Source organism: Terrapene carolina, unplaced genomic scaffold (assembly GCF_002925995.2).
Source record: "Terrapene carolina triunguis isolate 2854851 unplaced genomic scaffold, T_m_triunguis-2.0 Scaffold33911, whole genome shotgun sequence".
Classification (NCBI taxonomy): domain Eukaryota; kingdom Metazoa; phylum Chordata; order Testudines; family Emydidae; genus Terrapene; species Terrapene triunguis.
In genome coordinates this window covers 12,637,893-12,658,072 of record NW_020698262.1, presented here as the reverse complement: position 1 = coordinate 12,658,072, position 20,180 = coordinate 12,637,893, and the positions used below count along the sequence as shown (strand labels likewise).

Genomic DNA, 20,180 nt, shown 5'->3' with positions numbered 1-20,180 from the left:
CATAGCATGCAGGGTACCACGTTCCTGGGTCAAGCAACCTTGGAAGGTTTGGAGGCTCAGCCAGAAATGTTCAGAGGCTGCTTCTCCCAACCCCTTGGGTGTGAGGACAGACACAGGGACCCAGCTTGCAGAGGACAGGGTGGGGAGTGTGCTCTGACTGTGCCCCCTGGTGGTCAGTTTGAGGAGTGCCATGTGGGTGGGATTTGAGACCCCAGACTAGGGGCTCTTGTACAGTAGCTTGGTGTGCTTTGCTCCCAATCTGTGATGCTGTGAAGGGAACGTGTGTTGGGGAGCAGTGCACCAGCCACAGCTGGGGATGGCCAGGATGCTGGCGTCCGAGCACGCTGCTGGAATGCGGGAATAACTTAGCCACCTCCGGCACAGTGCAAACACAGCTAGAGCGTGGCGTGCGCTGACACCCTCCAGCGGCTGAGCCGGGGGCAGGCCTGCGTTTGCACAGCAGTGGGTCAGGTCCCCTGTACGCAGCTGGCGGAGCGTTTGTGGGAGACGCAGTCATTCTCTGGCACTGGAAACATCACCCACATTGCGGGGTGTAGTGGTTAGAGCAGGGGGGACTGGCGTTCTCATCCCAACTCTGCTACTATCTTGGTGCAGAGCCTTGGGCAAGTCACCCAGCTTCTCTCTTGCCACCTCTGTAAAACAAAGATGCTGGCCACAGCGTAAAAAGCCCTCGGCTGGGAGGGGAGCAAGGAGGATGATTTAATAAACGGGGGGCTTATTTTTGTCTTCTAGGGCACACAGGCCGTCTCCTCCAAGCTCTCCTGGGAACCAGCATCCTCTTCCTCACTGCCCACTTGGTCTTCCAGATATGCCTGTACACTGTGCCGGATCTGGGCCAGCTGCTGGGACAGAACTGTGAGTACTGAGCCCCCATGTGCCTCTGCTAAGGCTTCTTCAGCGCAGAGCAGTAAGCTCCTCCCCTGGCCCCAGTCGGTCGTATTCAGTCCCAGCCCCATTGCTGGGCCCATTTCCCCCATCACTCCCCTCTGCTAGACTGATCTGGGAACAAATCTGTTCCATCTGGGGTTTGGCTGGGACACTCTCAGCACCTTTCCCAGACCTGAAGAAGAGCTCGAACGCGTGTCTCTTTCCCCGACGGAGGTTGGGCCAAAACAAGCTATTTCCTGCCCCACCTTGTGCACATCACTGTAGCTACTTGTGAAATATCCCAGGCAGGTGTTGATATTGGAGCTTTCTAGATCCCAGCTGCACTGCACGGGCAGCCGCTCAGCATGGACTGACCAAGGGTGCATTTGGGGGCAGGGTGACTCTTCTCCAGGCTGGGTCAGGAATTGGCAGGGGATTCCCTCTATGATTTTCAAGACCCATCTCCCACCCCCACCACTGCCCTTTCCTCCCCATTCTGGGGGCAAATGTAAATATTTGTTGCATCTCAGAGGTAGCTCCTGGCTTGATTCCATTTTGCCCCATGTGTCTCCCAAGCCCCCTGCTCTTCTCTACCTGCCTTGCAAAATGCCCCCGGGCTCCGTCCTGCTGCCCAGCGCGAGCTTTCCCGAAGTGCTGGCACTTGCCGAACAACATCCCCGGCTGGGCGCAGGCTGGCCGAGAGGGGAGCGGGGCAGGCAGGCGTGTGCCTCTGCCCTCCAGCCCCTGCAGTTCTGTCCGCACTGGATTCTCTCTTGGCCTGTGGACACGGAGTCTGTTTGGTCTCTCGGGACAAGGGGGGTCTGGCAAGTGCCTTTCCTCTTCTCCGAGCGGAATTGGAGGCAGTAGGAAATTGTTTCCCTTATGGAAAGCCAGGCGTGGCTTCCACCTCTTGCTCTGCAGCCTCTCCCCCCACCCCCGGGAACAGCCTGGCCGGTCAGGGCTGCGTACAGTACACACCAGTGAACCACTCCCCGGCAAGCCAGGAAAGCCAGTGGGAGAAACGTCCCCCTACTCCCAAACGTCCTCCTTTCCCAGCAAGGTGCTCCCTGCAGCCAGTGCCCCCGGCTTGCTCCCTCTGGGCCCTCCTTCCCCAGACCCTACAGATCTTCCTCCCCAGAGCAGCAGGGGGCAGAGAAAGGGGAGAGGGAGCGATGGGAGAGGGGGGTGTGCAGCCACAGCTGTCCCCAGAAACCACCTTCTCCTGTGTCTCCTTTGGAATCCACCCGGAATATAGCTGTTGGCTGGGCGTCACCGGACAGTGCTTGGCCAATCTGATTGCTTGGCTCCCTGAACTATCAAGGTGAAGGAGATGTACCTGCCCCATGGCCTGTTCTGTTCCAGCCCCGAATTGGGGTGGGGAGCTTGGGTCAGCTGAGCTGGGACTGTCTGGTGCCCCATTTGTGGGGAGGGATAGCTCAGTGGTTTGAGCATTGGCCTGCTAAACCCAGAGTTGTGAGTTCAGTCCTTGAGGGGGTTACTTAGGGATCTGGGACAAAATCAGTACTTGGTCCTGCTAGTGAAGGCAGGGGGCTGGACTCGATGACCTTTCGGGGTCCCTTCCAGCTCTATGAGATAGGTATATCTCCATATATTTTTATTTTTATTTTGGTCTGGCCCAGCCAGCAGATGGTTCCTGTGCTCCCGGCTCATCCTGTTGTATTCGTTTAGATGGATAGTATGAGCCAAAGGTGTGAACGTAGCCCACGGTGTCCTACATCAAACCGTGTCAAACAAGGGGAGGGGTCGGTGTACAGAGACCTCAGCCTGCTCCGCCCCATTAAACAGCCATCTGACCTTTCGTGAAGGATACAGCAAAGCGGGAGAGACCGTTCGAGCCTTGGGAATGTGATGTCAGAACTAAGGGTTTCACGTTCGCCACTTCCCTGGCCCTTGAGCTGGCGAGTGTTTTTAGAAGGAGAAAGCCCCTGGTGTGCCAGTCCCCGGGGGGCACTCTTACAGGTCCTGCTGGGCCAGGGAGAAGTTTGCTGAGATGCGCTGGAGAGGTCACTGTTGCTGCTCTCGTGGGAGGCTGGTCCGTTAGATGGCCGGACAGTCAGAGGGACGCTGGGACGGATGGCACATACGCGCCGGGCTGCGCCGCCCAGGGCTGCGGGTAGGAGACGCTGTGGAGGCGGGGGGGTGCGGCTGTGGCACTTGATCTCCCCTCGGCCTCTGCCCTGGAGCAGCTCCCCACACCCGCTGACCCTTTAGACGAGCTCGCTAAGCAGCTGCAGAGCGGGTGGCGTCGGAGCTCTCGGCAGCCCCGCTGGCCCTACTGGCGCTTGCTCCTGTTCTTGGCACCCGGCCCTTCTCACTCTTACGGGCCTGACAGGGAGAAGGGCTTTGCTGGCGGCGTCCTCCCAAGCAGTACCTCATCCCCACGTGCTGTGTACATTGCTGGAGCCAGCAGCAGCCTGGGGCCAGCGTTGTGGGGGGCTCTTTGCTATTCAAGGGGATCAATCTGTGCCCCCCCCAGTATCATCAGACATATCATGGCCCCATAGTCAGGGGTCCCAGCCAGCCGGGCTCTGCTCCCAGCCAGGGCGCTCTGGAAGGAAGGATGCACTCTGCAGTGCCCTGCACGGCGATAGGGATACAGATTCCCTGCATGACGGGGGCACATTGGGAATGCGTGAGGCAGGATTCAAAGGTCCCCGTTAATCCTTGATGGGTCAAATATGGCCGGGACCCCATGTGCCCTATGGGGGATCCACTCCAGCTGCAGGGCTAAGAGTGAGATGGCAACGCTCCGGTACTGACCCACTTGGGGTTACGGCAGCCCCCCCAGAGTAGGGCTGGGAACCCCGGTGTCCGGCTCCAATTCCAACCTTGCTCATTGCACTTTGCTTCCTAAATTCCCCTGCGGTTTCAGCTAGATTGAAGATTCTTCTTATCCTTTCCTCAACGGATACCGAGAAGCTGTTAGACGGCCGCCCCGTTCCACCGCGGAGGTGGTCGCATTTCAGCGGTGGGCAAAGCGTCCCTGCCTGGCTAGTCTGTAAAGAGCTTTCAGCTCCTTGGAAGATGCTGTATAAATGTGAGATCTAGAGAGCTGAGCCTGGCGTTTCTATGGGCGAAGCGGAGTGTATAGCATTGGCTCTGACCATAATTGGGTGTGCAAACAGCAGGGGGCAGAAATAACCGTCTGACTGGTCCCTCCCACGTGCCCTTGCAGTAACTTTGCACAGATTCGTGCATGCCGTTTTGCACACTTGGGTCTGGTGATCCAGGCCTGCACTAGCCACACTGTTACTTGAGGTGGAACATTCTAGTTTTGAGCCATTTGGCCAGTGAGGGTCAAGCTGGTGAGTTACCACAGGCGGCCACCTGCTGTGTATCAGGCTCTGCTGGCATGTGCCTTCTCTCATCCACTCCCCTGCTCAGACACTGTCCATCTGCTGCTGCCGGACTCAGCAATGTCTTGGCATCTGTGCCAGTTCCCAGTGGGTTTGCCAGACTAACTCCCTCTTTGTTTGCTTCCCCACAGGCAGCACGTGGGAAACGCTCGCCCGTCACATTGGGGTCACCAGGTAAGGGGCAGATCTCTGCGTCGTGGCACTTGGGCGGTGGTGGATTTCTCGGACGTGGCCCCACGCACGCTCCTCTGGGGTGGGCCCCACGTAGGGAGCCAAGCCACTGCTGTGATTGGGCGTTGGCTGGGTGGTCACTGGGGCCATCGGGTGTCCTGCTCCAGCCCTTGAACTGATGGCCGGGGGGGAGGCTCAGAAGGCAGGTCCCCACAATTGGGCCTTACGCTTTCCTCGGAAGCACCGTGTGGTGCCACAGGCCAGGGCCGGGGACCGCCTGTGTGCTCCCGCGTGCCGCTGCAGTGACTCGAGGCATTGGCTGCAGCGCTGGCAGAGGGCGCAGGCTCCGGTTAGAGCCGTCTCCTTGTCCCAGCTTCCAGCCCAGCCTGGCGGAGGGACTCGCTCGCCCAAGGCAGAGCCAGAGGGAGCTGTGGGGTGGCCAGCAGCAGCACGTGGCTGAGCCATGTGGGTCCCCCCCCGCCACTCCCACTGGCCTCTGCCCGTGGGTCTCACACAGCGCGAGGGGCGGGCCTGTCGGTAGGTGAGTGTTTAACTCTCCCGCCCGGCTCGTTCCCTCGCAGGCTGGACCTAAACGACATCCCCAACTCTGTGCGCCTGGTGGCTCCCGACCTGGGGATCCTGCTGGTCTCTGCCATCTGCCTGGGCCTGGGCCGCCGCCTCGTGCCCAAGGGCAGCGCAGCGGCGCGTGTCCGGAGGCTGGAGTCGCTCGAGCCCCTCGAACAGGTGAGATGCTGCAACTGGCACCGGGTTCTCCACGAGCTGAGATGGCTGGTCTCCGACAGACGGGCACCAGGCCCGGATGGGGTCCCTGCTGGGACCGCCCGTGAAGCTGGTGAACCACTCCAGCCATGGGTTAGAGCCATCAGGCTTTTCCGCCCCGGGTTTCTGCCAGCCCCTCCCGTGGGCAGGGTACTTCCCCAGGGCCTTGTCCAGACTGGCTGTCTGTGTCTCAGGCGATGGAGTTTCTTCCAGACCAGACACACACACACAGACAGCTCCCTCGACTTCAGGGAGCTGTCCTGTGCAGGGCGTGGACTCAGGAATGACCCCCCCCCCGACCCCCATTAGAGTCTGGACTTCAACAGAACCATTCAACGGCCACTGGGATCCTCCAACCATGGCCTTGACTTGTGTCTGCAGCTTCGCTCTGTGCGGTGGGGGAAGGGCTCCCAGCACGGGCCAGGCCAGACCTGCCCCAGGATGATGAGTGTTGGGTCCCCAGCTGGTGTGTTTCCTTTCCTTGCCAGCCACGGCCCTGCACTTTCCAGAGCCCCAGCCTAGCTAACAGGCTGCATTCACTTGGATACGGGATTGTCCTTCCTGTGCGGAGCAGTTCTGCCCTGTTAAACAGGGGCACCGGCCACCTCCGGAGGTGGCTGCCTGGCACCAGGGCTTGACTACACTTGAAACGCTGAAACGGCACAGCTGCAGCGCTGCGGGGATCCCCCTCCCCGAGAGGCGGTAGCCAGGGGGACGGAAGATTTCTTCCATCGACCTAGCACTGCCTACGCCAGGGGTTAGGTTGGCTTGACGACGCTGCTGTGGGGGTGAATTTTTCACACCCCCCCAGCAACGGGGCAACTTCCCTTTTTAGTGTCGGGGGAAAGTGATCCTTGTACATGCGTGAGGCTTGCTTCTGCCGCAGCTGCCTACATGAGCTCAGTGGGCCTGGCACGTGCCGTGCAGAGCCCGGAGAGCCCTTGGGATGGAAGGTGTTAGAGAGCTGGAAAAAGCTGTATTTATTGTACCGTCCTGGCCCTTTAAAATCCCCCTCGTCCAGGGTGAATCCCATTGGCTGACACTGAGCTCCTGGGAACGAGACCCCGAGGAGGCGTTCAAGGGGCTAGGTCTGTCGCCAACCTGTCTGCAGCCAGCCCGCCGCTTAGCACAGGAGCTGCCTCCTGGGCAATATTCAGCTTTGCAGATTGCTGCCGCTGGAGCCAGCTGGGAGCCTGGGAAGCTTGGCCTGGCCGAGGAAGCCCCAGAGACCACTTGTGGAACAGCTGTGCTAATGGGATTAGCCAGGACCAGCGAACCTGCGCCCCTGGGAACCGCAGTCTGGCAGCGCTGCCTCCTGGGGGAGTCATTCACTCCCTCGCAGCTAATTACGGTGCAGATCCTTCAGCTTCACGCTGCGCCTACCTCTGCCCCAGCCCCCAGAGCTAGCGGCGAGAGATTGGCCTGTTCCCGCTTGCACCAGATGCCCGCTGCGCGGCCGGCCTTGCGTTCGTTGGCCTTGCAAACCCTCTCCGAATGAAGGGCTCTTCAGTTCTGGGGCTGGGAGGGACCCATCCCTGGGACGGGGCAAGGTGCGGCCTCCTAACGGGGGACACGTAGTGTACTCAGCCCAGGCTGCCCTGGAACTCCGCTGCTGACTGACCCATTGACCCCTTCCCCGCGGTGCCCCCCCGTGGCTAGGGCAGGTATGCTGGTCGCTAACCGCTGGTGCTGTTGGATGCCGTGGCCTGGGGAAGAACCAGAGGGGAGGCAGCCCAGTCCAGGGAACGGGGTCTGGGGCTGTGGGACCGGAGAGCAGGATTCTATTTCTAGCTCCACCGCTGCCTCTGTCATCTGACCTAGGGCAAGTTGTGGTCCGTTCCTGTGCCTCAGTTTCCCTCTCTGGAAGAGGAGGCTCCGGCACCCCTTGTTCCCAGTGGATTTGGGAGGGAATCTCCCCCCCCGCTTCCCAGGGCACATTTCTGGGAATGGGACATGAGCTGGGGTTAAAGCAGAGGACTAGAAACTGGGCAGCTCTTCCATTCCCAGCTCTGGCATTGCTGTACTGCAGTGAGCCAGGCCCGCCCCTGCCCCGTGCCTCAGTTTCCCCATTGGTTTGTAAAGTGCCTCAGGCAGATGGACGGCTCTAGAAGGGCAGAGGGTTCCGATTCCCTTGTTCTGACTGAGCGGGGTCAGCTGGGCCCTTCCCCCCACGACTGACGCCCTGCGACTGCAGGGGGAGGGAGCCCCCAGACCTGGGTGGGGCTCGGTTCCTCCCATCACCTGCACTCCCAGCTCAGTGCAGCTGTCTTTTGTCCTGCTTGCAGATGGCCCAAGGGCCCGTCTGTGCATCGGAACAGGCAGACTCCTCTCGGTCGGTTCGCTGGCGGCCTTTTGTGGCAAACCACATCAAGGGCCCAAGGGAGGGGCCGGCCCCAGCTGACTCGCCCTTCTCGGGCACCACAAAGACTCTCCTGAGGGAGGAGACCAGCACCCCAGGCTGATCCTGGCACAGCCGTCCACAAGCTGCTCCAAGCCTGACTCACCCAAGCCCCCTCCGCATGGCCCTGGGCATGAGGGGCCACAAGGAAGGTGGAGGAGAACCCCACAGAGAGTGTGGGGCACAAGGCCAGGCCCCCCACCCATCCTGGTACTCCCTGGCCTGTGTCCTGTGAGCCTGGCTCATGGATCGAAAGGAGCCGGCTGCTTCTGCCACGGGCACAGGGTGCCCTGGTGTGATGGCAGAGAATCCGGCCCGTTGTGGGGGCGAATGGAAGGGTGAGGCCAGTCGTCCCATCCCAGACAGATGCTTCCCTGCAATAGCCCCGGCTGGAGCCTTTGTTAGCCCGTCAGACAGCTCCCGTGTAACAGCAGGGCCCACGGCCACCAGCTGCAGGAGTGAGTCTGTGTCAAAGCGAGGCTGCTGGGGAGAGATCATGCGAAGTGGGGGGTCGTAGCCTCCTGCAGTGCTGATCTGATCCAACCCGTCCTGGTCTTAGAGAGGGAGGCCAGGCCTCCCTGCTGGGCCCTGCCGCCAGCCCCCGATCCCTGAGTTAGCACCCAGCCTTGAGCTGCAAGGCCAGGCCATTGCCAGCTCCAGACTCCCGGCATCTCGGAAACCTTGTTTCCAGAGCTGCTGTGCCCCTCTGCCGATGGAGCCAGCCCAGCGCGCCTGGCACAGTGCTGCGTTCACACTGCCCAAACTGCCCCCATCCACCCCCAGGCAGATCCAAGCACCAGCACGACCACAGTGCCGGTAAACTGCCGGCCTCGAGCGAAACGCAGCGGGGAGAGCCAGCCAAGTGGTTTCCTCCTAGCACTCACCCCACACTTCCTCTGCTCCACAAAGGACGTTTCAGGGAGTCTGTCCAGATAACCGGAGTCTTAGCGCTGCCAGTGCAGACTGGGTTCGGTTCTACTCCAAAACCACATGGACACCTTGGCCTCCTGCTTCTGCGCATCCTCCCAAGATCCAGACCCCGCAGAGTTCTGTCCAGCCTGTCACACAGCCCGAGCACAGAGCAGGCAGGACGTGCGTGGTGGGTGCTCCAGGGCTTCTCTAGCCCCCGCTGATTTGGGAACGGTTTGGATGTTGGACTCTCTGGAGGCCAAACCCCAAACATCTGACCCACCAGACTCCCCATTGGAACCGCCCCATCCTCGAACTCAGGGCTGTTCGTTGGGAAAATCACCAAGAAAATGGCACACAAGTGAAATCACCAGGCCTGGCCTTGCCGGCAGCGGGACACCCCTGGTGCCCTGAGACGGGGGAAGGAGGCCCTGCCCCAGTGCAGCTTAGAGTCCAGCACAGCCGTGTGCTTCCACCTTTCCAGCCAGAGGAGAACTCGTCCTGCCCAGGACCCCACATGCTGGGCCGGGGGTAGGGAGCTGTGGCACCAGCTGGGGGATTGGCAGAGCTGGGCCTCAGCTGCCCAGAGGGTTTGGAATCCGAGTGCGGGGCTGTTGCTGCCTGGCGCGGGGGGTGACGCAGGCGGCATTCCTGCCGTGCCCACCTGGAGGGAGCTCCTGCTCCTCTGCCCCCACCCCCTGTTCCTGGCACCTTGCAAACCTCAAGGTGAGTCACCCAGCGGAGGAGGGACCGTGTTTGCTCCTCGGTTACCATGGGGACCCTAGCAAACAGCCCGAGTAACCGAGCCGATATCATGCGGGGCTCGCCAGAGGCCAGGCTGCAGCTGGGGCCGGGGCCAGATGGGCTGGTGGCTGAGTGTCGCCGCTCGCTGCTCCTGGAAGGCCGGTTGGAGTCTCCCCTGTCCTGCGGCCTCCCCGTCTAGCCCCTGCTGCAGCCCTGGGCTTGGTCACTGGAGCGGTGCTGGAGAGCTGTCCTCGGGGCCGGGCGCTGCAGGGGCTGCCCCAGCTGTCCCTCTCCTGGGAAGTGCTCAGCTGAGTCCCTGGGAGTCTGTGGGCCGGAGGCTGCCGAAGGGGCTTGTGCAGGTGCCCACGTCAGGGGAAGCCAAAGCAGTTTGCTCTGCCCCCCACCTGCCTTCCCCCCCGGTTCTCAGGGACTTGGCTCGGGGCACAGTGACATCAGGGAATGGGGTGTGGGGGGGTCAGGATGTAGACTGAGAACAAGACTTTTGTCCAGTTGAGCTGCAGCTGACCTGCCCGGGCAGTTGCTGTACCTGCGACCCCGGGGCTAACTGGCTGCGTTTGCACACCCAGTCACCTGATCAGCGAGCATGCATGTAAACGAGGTGTGCAAGCCTGGGCCTGTGGGGCCAGGACCGTGACTCCCCCCGCGAAACGGGCCTGGCTCCTCTGTGCTGTGAGCTGGGGAGCCCTCTTGGCCAAACGGCCTCGGCTGGAGGTTCGTGGTTGGGTGAGGGAGCTGGGGCAGTCCAGGCTCCGGGGCTCGCAGCCGGGGGTGTCTGGGGGCTGGGGGGTGGTACGTGCAGCCTTCTCCCTGCTGTGCTGTCCTGCGGCCAGGGATACGCTGCTCAGCACAGAAAGCCCCTCCTGTCCCATCCCGTCAGACCCCCGCTGAATTGTGACCAGTGGAACGAATCCTCCGCACGGAACGAATCCTCCGCACTGAACAAACCAGCCAGGCAGGCCCCTCCCCAGCCAGCGCAGCCAGAGGTGCCTGTGGGGCAGGACACTGCCACGCCAGCTGATGGGGCCAGGAGGTCACTGCTGGGTTTGAGGAGCTGGCGTTCTAGACGCAGCCAGTCACTCGAAGCCTGAAGCGGGAGCCTAGGAATTGCAGCTGCGGAACTGAGCATTGGTCCGTCTAGCTCCAGGAAAGGCCAGTGCTGGGTGCTTCAGAGGAAGGTGGGAAAAGCCCACAATGCACCTGGCTAAGTCTACACCCTGGGAGGGGATGCTTTACTGCCTCAGCTGGTAATCAGCTTGTGGCCTGAAGCCTGAGGATCAGTTACCTGAGTAACTATATCCTAGCAACTAGTACTTCTGATGCTGCAGTCCACAGACATCTGGAACCCTTGTTGTTCACCTCACTAATACCCTGCAGCAGTGAGTTCCATGGGTGAATCATATATGGCATAGAGAATTCTCTTCTCTTCTGCGTAGTGCTGGTGCAAGGAGCTGGACCAGCAGCTCCAGAGCCTGCAGGCTGGAACTGCCAGTGCAGGTAGTGGCACTACATTTCCCCCGCTCTGATCCGGGCCCCTGCCCTGGAAGGGCTACCCCCAGTGGAGAGAACAGTCTCCGGGGCCCTGCTTCTCCGCTGAGCCCAACAGCAAAGCGGCACCCAGTGTGGTGTTTGTTTTGTGATGGGGACACAGGATTGAGGCCATCAGGGCAGCAAGTGGCCATGGGATGGGAAAGGCCTCTGGTGCTTACCAGTCAGCGACCATCTCCCGATCCCCCTCTCCTCCAGCTGTCTTGCCCCTAGTTCCTCACAGTAGGGGCCTCGGGTTGGGAGCGCTCGTCCTGCCAAGATGGACAATGTTTTCCTCATTAGCGGTGCCTGCAGTTCCAGGAGCTGTCGGGGCAGTCCCAGGAATCGTCTGAATCGGTGCCTGGGCTGCGTTTGGGATTGGCACGGCCCCCGGCCCCTGGGAACATTCCTCGAGATTCACATTCCTTAGTGAGCTCGGCTGAGCAGCCCCAGGCCGCGGTCCTGGGGAGCAGGGCCTCCTGCCTCTTCTGGATCACCAGATCCCCCCATGTTCTGCCCCTCCGGGACCTCAGCTGGTACCTGGGCTCACCTGGCTGGAGGGGAGAGAGAGCCACACTGGCAGGAGGGAGTGGGAAGGAAATTTCCCTCTCCGGTTTGGAGATGCTTGTCGGGCTGCACTGGGGGTTCGGCTTGTTTGGGGACCTTCGCAGTAGTGGGAGCTGCCGTGTTCAGTGATGTCCCCCTGCTGCCACCACAAGCTGTCGGGGGGCCTTGGGGGGCTTGTAGGGGCAGAAAGCACTGCGGGGGATGTGGGCTTTGGCCAGCCTCAGGCCCACCGCACCTGGGCTGGCATCGGGGGCGCGGGCCCTGGCCCTCTGGGAACGTTCACTCTTCAGCTTCTCCCAGCCCAACGCCCTGCCCTGCCCTGCCCTGCCCTCAGAGCTGTACGGCGCCAGCGATCACGATGGGGATGTGTGTCAGGGTGTTCTCGTGCCCCTGCTGGCCAGAGGGGGCTGATTGCTGCACCCAGGGGTGGTTCGGGGGGGCTGGCTCATCCCACAGAGCTCTGCCTTGGGCCTAGTCCAGCCCTTTCGTGGCTGAAGGCTGCCAGTCCTACCCAACTGGCTTTGGGACGGGTCCAGACAGGGACTAGGCAGAGACCCAGCAAACTCGTTCCAGCTCGGGACCCTAGAGCTGAGCGCTGTAGAGCTCCCCTGTCCCTGCTTCGTGCCTGGCTGAATAGACTCACTGGCAGAGCGCTGAGCTTGCATCCCATGGGGGGGACCCAGTCACCAGCACCCTGCATGGGGCGGCCTTTAGGGGGGTGCGAGTGGATTATTGTGTCTAGTGCTGTGCTGGTTGGGTGGGAGCAGGGCCTAATGGTTAAAGCAGCGAGTCCGGGTTTGGGTTCTGGCTGTGTCCTGACTCGCTGTGCGGTGCCACGTCTCTGAGATGGGGACAGTGCCCCCGGTACCCTCCTTCCAGGTGTGGCACGAGGCATCATGCCAGAAGGATTGTAAAGCAGCGTGAGATATGGCCTGGCCGCTTTCCCCAGTACTCAGTTAGCTCTGGCATGGGCCTGTCCAAAGCCAGCTGCTCGGGGATAGACCATTCTGCTTGCTTCTGGCCAAGCTACGAGTGGAGAAACCAGGGGGCTTCTCCCCACCCTCTGTGCCCCCGGCCCACAGGAGACAGAGCCCAGTCTGACTCAGGGCCGGCCAGGCCTCGTTTCCCATTGGCACTGGCCTGTGAGAACATCGTCCAGTGAGGTGGCTGGCACAGCTGCGCCGGCCGCGGGGTTGCACCAGCCGCTGCTGCCAGGAAACACCATTTCTTGAGTGCTCTGCGGAGAGCTCGGGTCGGATCCGGGCGAGCCAGGGGCTGCGGAGGCTGGGGAGTTAAGTCTCAGCTGCCCCAGCCCCCTACGGGGAGGCAGGGTGGAAGTGTCCACGTCCCACAGGAAGCTGGGGCTTCTGATCTCTCTTTGTTCCCAACACTGGCCAGCCAAGGGGAGCGCCCAGCAGGGCGCCTGGCAGAGCTGGCCCCGCAGAGCTGATGGAGGCTGGCAGCTGTGGGAGGAAGATGTGGGGGGGGGAGGTTACTCCGGCCAGTGCTCTTGGCAAGCCGACCTGGGCTGGGGCCAGGCACTGGGCACTTTGCTGGGCACTGGAGACCGCGGGAGACACGGGGACCATTCCCTGCCCACCTTCCGGCAGCAGCACTTTAGAGGGCCCAGGCTCAGACAGCAAAGGAGGGGACTCACCCAGGGTGACCCCAGAACATGGATCCTTCGTGCCTTTGATTGGGCTGTGTGTGGCTGCAGCCCGCGGTACCCCGGCCTGCTCTCTGGCCAGGGGGCCCCAAGGGCCCTCGCTTTCTCCCATGGCTGGGAATTGTCGCTCCATGTGTCCCGGGGCCTGTTTTGTGACTGGCGTTTGTGAGCGATCCACCCTGGGCCTGGCAGCCTGGCGGGCGAGACGCCCTGGTGCTGATGGATGGTGCCCAGAGCCTCTGCCGTGGCATAGCTCTGCTGGCAGAAATGGAACTACTTGGTGGGGGCCTCACCCCCATAATTCAGTGCGGTTCCACTTCCAAAAGGCCTGGCTCCCCTGCGTGCACAGCAGGGACCCTATCGACACATCCACCTGGGCAGGAGGGAGCTGCCCAGTTCTCCGCGGCTGCCCGTCCCCTCCAGTTCGGATTGAAGCGCTCCCTGGCCATGGGCCCGGGCCCCATCTCGCTGCAGCTCCCCCATAGCGGGGGCCAGCGGTGAGTGCAGAGGTGAGGGTGGAAAGGCTGGGAGGGCTCCAGGGGAAGGCTCCAGCCAGCCCTCGGTGTGTTCGTGTGCGTGAAGTAATCTGAACTGGATCTGAACCCGGCGCCCAGGCCTGGACGGTGCCAGGCAGCAGCTGGAGCCGTCAGCTGCAAATACCTTTGCTGGGAGAATGGATCAGCGCGGAAGGTGGTGCTGGGAACCCAGGCTGCAGCGCCAAGAAAAACAGGCTTTTTGTCATGTGTTTTCCAAGCAGCTAATGAGACAAACAAGACCAGGTGCAGGGCTGTGGGGTGGAGCGCGGAGGCAGCTGGCTCCCATCCCAGCGGGGCTGGGGCCATTGTTCCAGAGCCACACAGAGCAGGGATGGCTGGAGGATCAGGCGGCGTGTGAGTTAGCAGCAACCAAACCTCTGGTGCAGTGCACTGGTCTCCAGTGACCCCCATGGGATGGGGCAGGTCCCCAGCCTGCCTCACCCTCCCACCCCTGTGTAACGTGACCCAACCCAGAAATACTCCCAGGTTGGGACTCTCTGACCTGGAGGCTCAGGTTATGGCCAGGGGGGACACCGCTGAACATGGGGTGATGAGGCACCTTGCCCCCCCCCCCAGCTCCACCTCACTCATGGGTCGGCCCAGCCCGAACAGTCTGGGTCTGAGTCTGTCAGCAACGGGCTGAACCAGACCCACCAGAACCTTGGTAGAGCCTGGATCTGGATCTGGACATTGCGGCCCAGGCTTATTGTCTGGTAGGCAGCATCACTCAGCGGGCACGGCACAGACCTGGGAGCCGGGACTCCTGGGTCCTCATCCCACCTCTGCCACTGATTCACTACCACCGTGGGGGAGTCTCTTCCCGGTGCTGGGCCTCAGTTTCCCCTGTGGTGGGGTGTGGGTGCTGCGTGATGCCGCTGCGATGGACGGCTGGAAAGTGCCCTGTGAGAGCAGTGGGGCCCGGGGGGGGGATCCCCGATCCCCTTCCCAAAGGTCTGGAGAAGCCCCTGCCCCTAAACCTCTAGCGTTCTCTTGGGCGCTTACTGTCAGAGGCTGGAGACCAGGCTGGCTGGGCCGTGCCCTGCTCCGGCATGGTAGTTCTGTACCTAGGGCTGCCCCCTGGTGCCCTTGCCAGGCAGATGATCATGCGTGGCATTTATATGTAGCCACAGCTGGGCTGCCGTTGTCTGAAATCTCTGCAGTGAAGGGAGGAAGAGGCAGGCAGTCAAGTGGCTCCCGGCACGCCTGGTACGTGACCCGGTGCGGCTGCTCCGGCGGCAGATTCCTCGGTGCTCTGTCTTTATTATTCCCTCGCCCGCCCTGCTGTGGAAATGGCAGGTGCTTTGAGAACTGAGCAGGACGGGCAGCGGGTTCCACTGCGACTCCCTGGAACACCGGTGTCTTCTCCAGCCATCCTCCCCCAGGAGCCGTGGTGGGGAGCCTGCCGCCTCTGCCAGCAGGAGACGGCACTCCCCAGCAGCCGCAGCAAACTCCTGCTGGGCCGCATCCAGTCCCCTTCCACCCGAGACCCGCGAAAACGCCAGCTGGCTGAGTCTGACAAAATCCCTGCAAAGCAGGTCTGGTTAGCCCCGTTTTCCTGCTGGGATTCAGGCCTGGAGCCGGGGCGTGACTCACCCGGGCTCAGGGGCAGAGCCAGGCCCAGACCCTGACTCCTGTGCTCTAGCCACTGGACCCTGGGTGCTCTTTGCTTAAAATGACCGTGGTGTGGGGTGCAGAGCCCTCTCGTGTGGGGCTGGGAAAAGGGCCCGGCCATGGGCATGTAAACCAGACCCCTAGAACCTCCCCCAGCGCCATGGGCTGGTCTAGAACTGGCGCCTCTGTCTCCATTTACTCTATCAGCACGTCGGCTGAAACCGCAGCCCTGACCAGGCTGCCTGCACCTCCCGACCTGTCCGGTAACCGGACCCAGCAACGTTGCTGGGGGGGGCCATGTCTGTTCTGTGCTCTGTACAGCCAGCGCGACTGATCCCTGAGCGCAGGCTCTGCTCCCGCCCTCCCTCGCTCTGACACCTCGCACCCGGTGCCCTGCATGGAGACTGATCGACGGGTCTCCTTTCCCTGGCGGGCGCCGTGGCTGTATCGTCCTTCTGTGCAGTCCATGGGTCTGTCTGCTCTGCTGTGCGTCGAGTGGCCAGAACTCAGCTCATCCTGCGCCTCCGACTAGCTCAGCGCCTTTGTACTGTAGGGAGAATGAGCCCTTTGTGTCCTGGGGTCGCAAGCCAGGCAGGTATCTGGAAGATGGGGAAACTGAGGCACAGTGAGGGGAAGTGACTTATCCATGGTGTCACAGTGCATCTGTGACAGAGCCAGGAATAGAACTCCAGAGTCCTCCCACCCACCCCCGCGCTAACCACTAGTCAATGGTGCCTTGGCCACGTGTGTGCCACGGCCCCTGAAGAGAGGAACTGTCTCCTCTCAGCCCCCGGCTCTGCCTCCTGCGGGGCTTCGTCGCACCAGCCTCAGGAGTGCTGGTTTGTGGGGCCGGGGCGTGTGGGTGTGTGTCTGGGTCACCCCCCAGCGTGCAGGGCTGGATCCCTGGATTTCCTACCGCATGTGCAGTAACGGGCACTGCACCGACCAAGGGAATCCGGATCTGCGGCCGCTCTTGCTGCAGGGCCCGAGGGATGCGGTGACCCAGCCTGGCTCTCGTTCCCTATAGGAGGAGGACCTGGAGAGGCCGGCTGGGCAAGGCTCTGCGGAGGAGGTGGGCTCTGCGAAGCGAAAGGGGCTGCTGGCTGCTACGCTGCGGGTGAGGGCGCACTGGCTCCTGCTGGCGGTCGGGAAGTGTCTGGTCATCCTGCTGCTGGCTCTGGCAGGTAGGTGTCGGGGGGAGGGTCCTCTCCCGTTTCTCCTGGCCCAGCGTCGCCGGGTCACTGTAGGATCCGTGGCCAGGGCATGGGATGAGTCTGGGGCTCTCATCCTAGCTGGCACTGCCCCTGGTTGGTGCCGAGGCCTCTGTCCCCAGTGCTGAAGTGTGGGGCCCCCCTGGGGTCTCAGAGCAGGGCCCTGGCAGGGAGCCCCAGCCCTGACCCGGCTAGTGCAGCTCTCAGCAGCTCCAGTAACAGCCCCGGTGTCGGCTCGTTCCCCAGGGATCGCTCTGCCATCCGCCTTCTCCAGCATCTATTACCTGCTCTTCGTGGGCATCTGCACCTGGTGGGCCTGCCACTTCCCCATCAGCCACCTGGGCTTCAACACGCTGTGCGTCATGGTGGGCGTCTTCGCCGCCGGCCACCTGCTCTGCATCTACAGCTACCAGGCGCCGTTCATCCAGGGGCTGTTCCCCCCCACCAGCATCTGGGCACGGTAAGGCACCGGGCCTGGCCTCCCTCCTGTGTTCTGACGCCCCATCCAGAGCCCTCCCACTCCCCTGCAGCCGGGCTGGCCTGCCCCTGTCCCGTCGCCCCACCATCCCCTCCAGCAGGGCTGGCCTGTCCCTATCCAGAGCCCCTCCACCCCCTGCAGCCGGGCTGGCCTGTCCCTGTCCCATCGTCCTCCCGCCCCCCTGCAGCTGGGCTGGCCTGTCCCTGTCCTGTTGTCCTCCCGCCCCCCTGCAGCCAGGCTGGCCTGCCCCCGTCCCGTCGCTCGCCTGTGGCAGGCTGCCCCTCCAACTCGGGTAACAATGGGCATTGCGGCCTCGTCCTGCAGCACAGGTGGGTGCAGCCGCCTGCCCCATTCCCGGCTGCGGGGAGGACCCATCTCCCACTGGTGATATTCCCACCTCCACTCTGCCTAGCAACCTGCTTCCGGCACCAGAAGGTTCCCCTGAATAGCTTCCCCCTCCCCCCCTCCCAGGGACTGGGGAAGGAGGCGGGACCTGTGGGTCACCAAGGAGGAGCTCTCCCGTAGCCAGGGGGAGCTGATGGAACCAGCTGCCGGTGAAGGGACCCCGGACGTGCCACTCATCAGTGTGCCAATCAGACCGGGATCCAGCAAGTGCTAGGGCCTGGTCCCAGCTCTGCCCCCGGTTCGCTGTGTGTGGTGTGGGCCCGGCCCGGCCCGGCCCTGCTCTGTGCCTCGGTGGGGCTGTGACCCACTGTGACGCTCAGTCGGTTAGCGCAGGCGTCTGTGTGGTCACCGGCTGGGTTCAGCTGTAACCATGGCTGGGCAGCTCAGCGGGAACCTCTGCTCAGGGCGCGGCGGCCGTGTGGAAAGCTGAGGACGCTGGGGTGGGAGGGCTGGGCTGAGAACCGATCCTGAGCCCCCCAGTCGGGTGGATCACTGGGCCGGCAGGGGGGTTCTGTCTGGCTCTAGGACAGAGCTGAAGTGGAGGGATGACCTGCGAGGGGGGCTGGAGCCCTGGAGAGAGGAGGTAGGATGGGAAAGGCTCAGGCAGTGCCCTTTGGAGAGCGGGCGGGAGAGGCGGCAGACGGGAAGGGGGGGCGGCGAATGGCAAACGGAGCAAAGGAAACAGTGTGCCGTTGTGGAAGAAAGCGCAGCTGCTTTTCCCACTGGCGTCCCAGGCAGCGAGAGGGGTTCTGGGGCGTGCTCAGAACTGGGGCACCCCACGCTCTGGCCGGTGCAAGCCTGTGAATGAGCATCAGCGTGTACCTGAGCCCACCCAGCCGCCGGCACCTCCGTACCCAGCCTGGCCTGCCAGCTCCCAGCCTGGCCCTGCTTCCACGCCCAGGGGTGTAACGCCGCCTCTTTCCTCCCTCCAGCGTATTTGGCTTGAAGGCCTTCATCCTGCCACTGAACTGCACTAACCCCAACGCCCTCCTCCTCAACACCAGCCACCCCTGGCCGGTCTACGTGAACCCCGGCGTCCTGCTGCTGCTGTATTTCACCGTGGCCTCTCTGCTGAAGCTGAGGAAGTTGGACTCCTCTGAACGGGTGAGGGGCGCTGGGGCCGTGTACAACACAGTGCTGCACCCATTCTGCCCCCTTGTGCCCTACCCTGTGCCCGGGAAGGTGCCGCCGAGAGCTGCCGTGGCAGCTGGGAAGCTGGTGCTCCAGAGGGCACCGGTGCCGACCTGGGGATGTGGACAAAGAGCAATCAGCTAGTGGCTGAAAGTGGAACTCTTCACGCCCTGCTGCGTAGCATGGTGGGGCCAGAGCCCCAAAGCACTGGCTGCCCCATTGCAGATTGTCCTCCTCAGCGAGGGGTCCCTGCCAGGCCCAGACTGTGCCCTGCAGCGAGTTCCCCAGAGTGCTGGGGAGCCCTGGAGAGGGAAATGGGGCATGTGGCCAGTGGGATTTGGGGGCGTTATGTGCAGCGGCGTCCAGAGCAGGGACGGGGACGGTTCTGCTCCAGGCGGCTCATTCCCAGAATCTCCCCGCTCAGAGCAGGGAGGGCGCAGTCCTTCTCTGCCTGGCTCTGGGGAGACCCCACCTGGGTCCCTGCCCCACTGTGCATGTGGGAGCGAGGCGCTGAGGTCGGCCTCCCCCCCCCCCCTTCCAGAAGCACAAGGCGGAGGCGTCAGCGGTGGCGGCGGAGCCCCAGGATGAGCTGGTGGAGCTGGAGAGCTGGCCCAGGGAGGAAGACTGCCTGGCAGAAGACACCGAGGTCAGGAGGGGAGCCACTGGCCCCTGGGGCTTCGGGAATGGGGCCCCTGTACTGCGCTCGCCCTTTGGAGACTCCCCAGGGCTCGGAGGGGTGACAGAGAGCCCCCCACCCCCAGCTTTCCCTCAGGGCAGAGGCAGGTGCTGGGCCGTTAGCACCAGCCAGCCAGGGGCTCGTGGGGTTAGTGGGGCCGGAGGGGGGGTGGCATGGAAGGGGGGATGCTCTTGTGCCTTATGCTGGAGAGTCCATGGGTGGGGGGCAAGAGGGAAAGGGTCAAGGGCCTGGGGACACTGGGTGAGGGATTCTTGTGGCGCAGGAGGGGTGTGTCTGAGTGTGTGAGAAAGAGATAACACCCTGGGCAGATAATGGCGGGGGAGGCAGGAGGAGGGGAGCACACAGACCTGCCCCTTGCACCCTCCGTGGCTGTGAAGCTGCCTAGCGTTGGCAGCCCGTATGCCCAGGCCTGACGCTCTCCAGACTGGGGCTCACCCCACTCCTGTCTCTCTCCCCCAGCGGATGCTGTCCCCGGGCACCGAGGCCTCAGCTGCGGACGCTGAAAACTGCACCGTGCACGTGATCGGGCCAGGTAAGAGGCCGTAAGCAGCCCAGGAGAGACACGCTGGGGGGCTGCTCAGCTGAGTGACTGCAGCAGCTGCCCCTCCCTGGGCTCTGCCCTGCGGTGCCAGCCGCTGGTGCCACGGGACTTCCCTGGGCTTAGGGCTCCATTGCGGCCCCACTCACCTGGCTCCAGCTCCCTCTGCCCTTCGCTGGTCCCCACCCCAAGCCTGCAGCCCCCGCCCCAGGAACCCCCTTTCCTTGCACCCAGGATGGTGCAGCCTCCAGAGGGGAGTTTCCAGGGCTTGGCTGGCACAGGCCGTGGGCCCTGCTCTGCCCCTGGCAGTGAGGTGGGCATGGGCTGACCCCAGCCCTGCTCATGTTAAAGGGACCCCAGCAGCCGGGGCTGGCTGAGTAGTACCAGGGCTCAGCTCGGTTGGGGTGAAGCAAAGGTGACTCCTAGTGGTCAGAGCTCAGCATTGCAGGGACGTGCACCCTCCGGGAGTCGCATAGCTACCCATGGTGTTGGGGTGCAGAATGGGAGGGTCTGTTCCTGTGCCGCTGC

The 20,180-nt window shown here is 62.9% G+C and overlaps 1 protein-coding gene across 1 annotated transcript in view; it reads left to right on the top strand.

The window, feature by feature from the left end:
• Positions 1–20,180, top strand: part of LOC112121240 (piezo-type mechanosensitive ion channel component 1-like) — a 97,715-nt gene that overhangs the window by 46,527 nt on the left and 31,008 nt on the right. The window contains exons 3-10 of the mRNA XM_026663800.2: positions 754–876; positions 4,397–4,439; positions 5,018–5,180; positions 16,220–16,376; positions 16,650–16,863; positions 18,219–18,390; positions 18,959–19,063; positions 19,574–19,646. Coding sequence (XP_026519585.1) covers positions 754–876; positions 4,397–4,439; positions 5,018–5,180; positions 16,220–16,376; positions 16,650–16,863; positions 18,219–18,390; positions 18,959–19,063; positions 19,574–19,646 — 1,050 coding nt within the window. The remainder of the gene's footprint in view (positions 1–753; positions 877–4,396; positions 4,440–5,017; positions 5,181–16,219; positions 16,377–16,649; positions 16,864–18,218; positions 18,391–18,958; positions 19,064–19,573; positions 19,647–20,180) is intronic.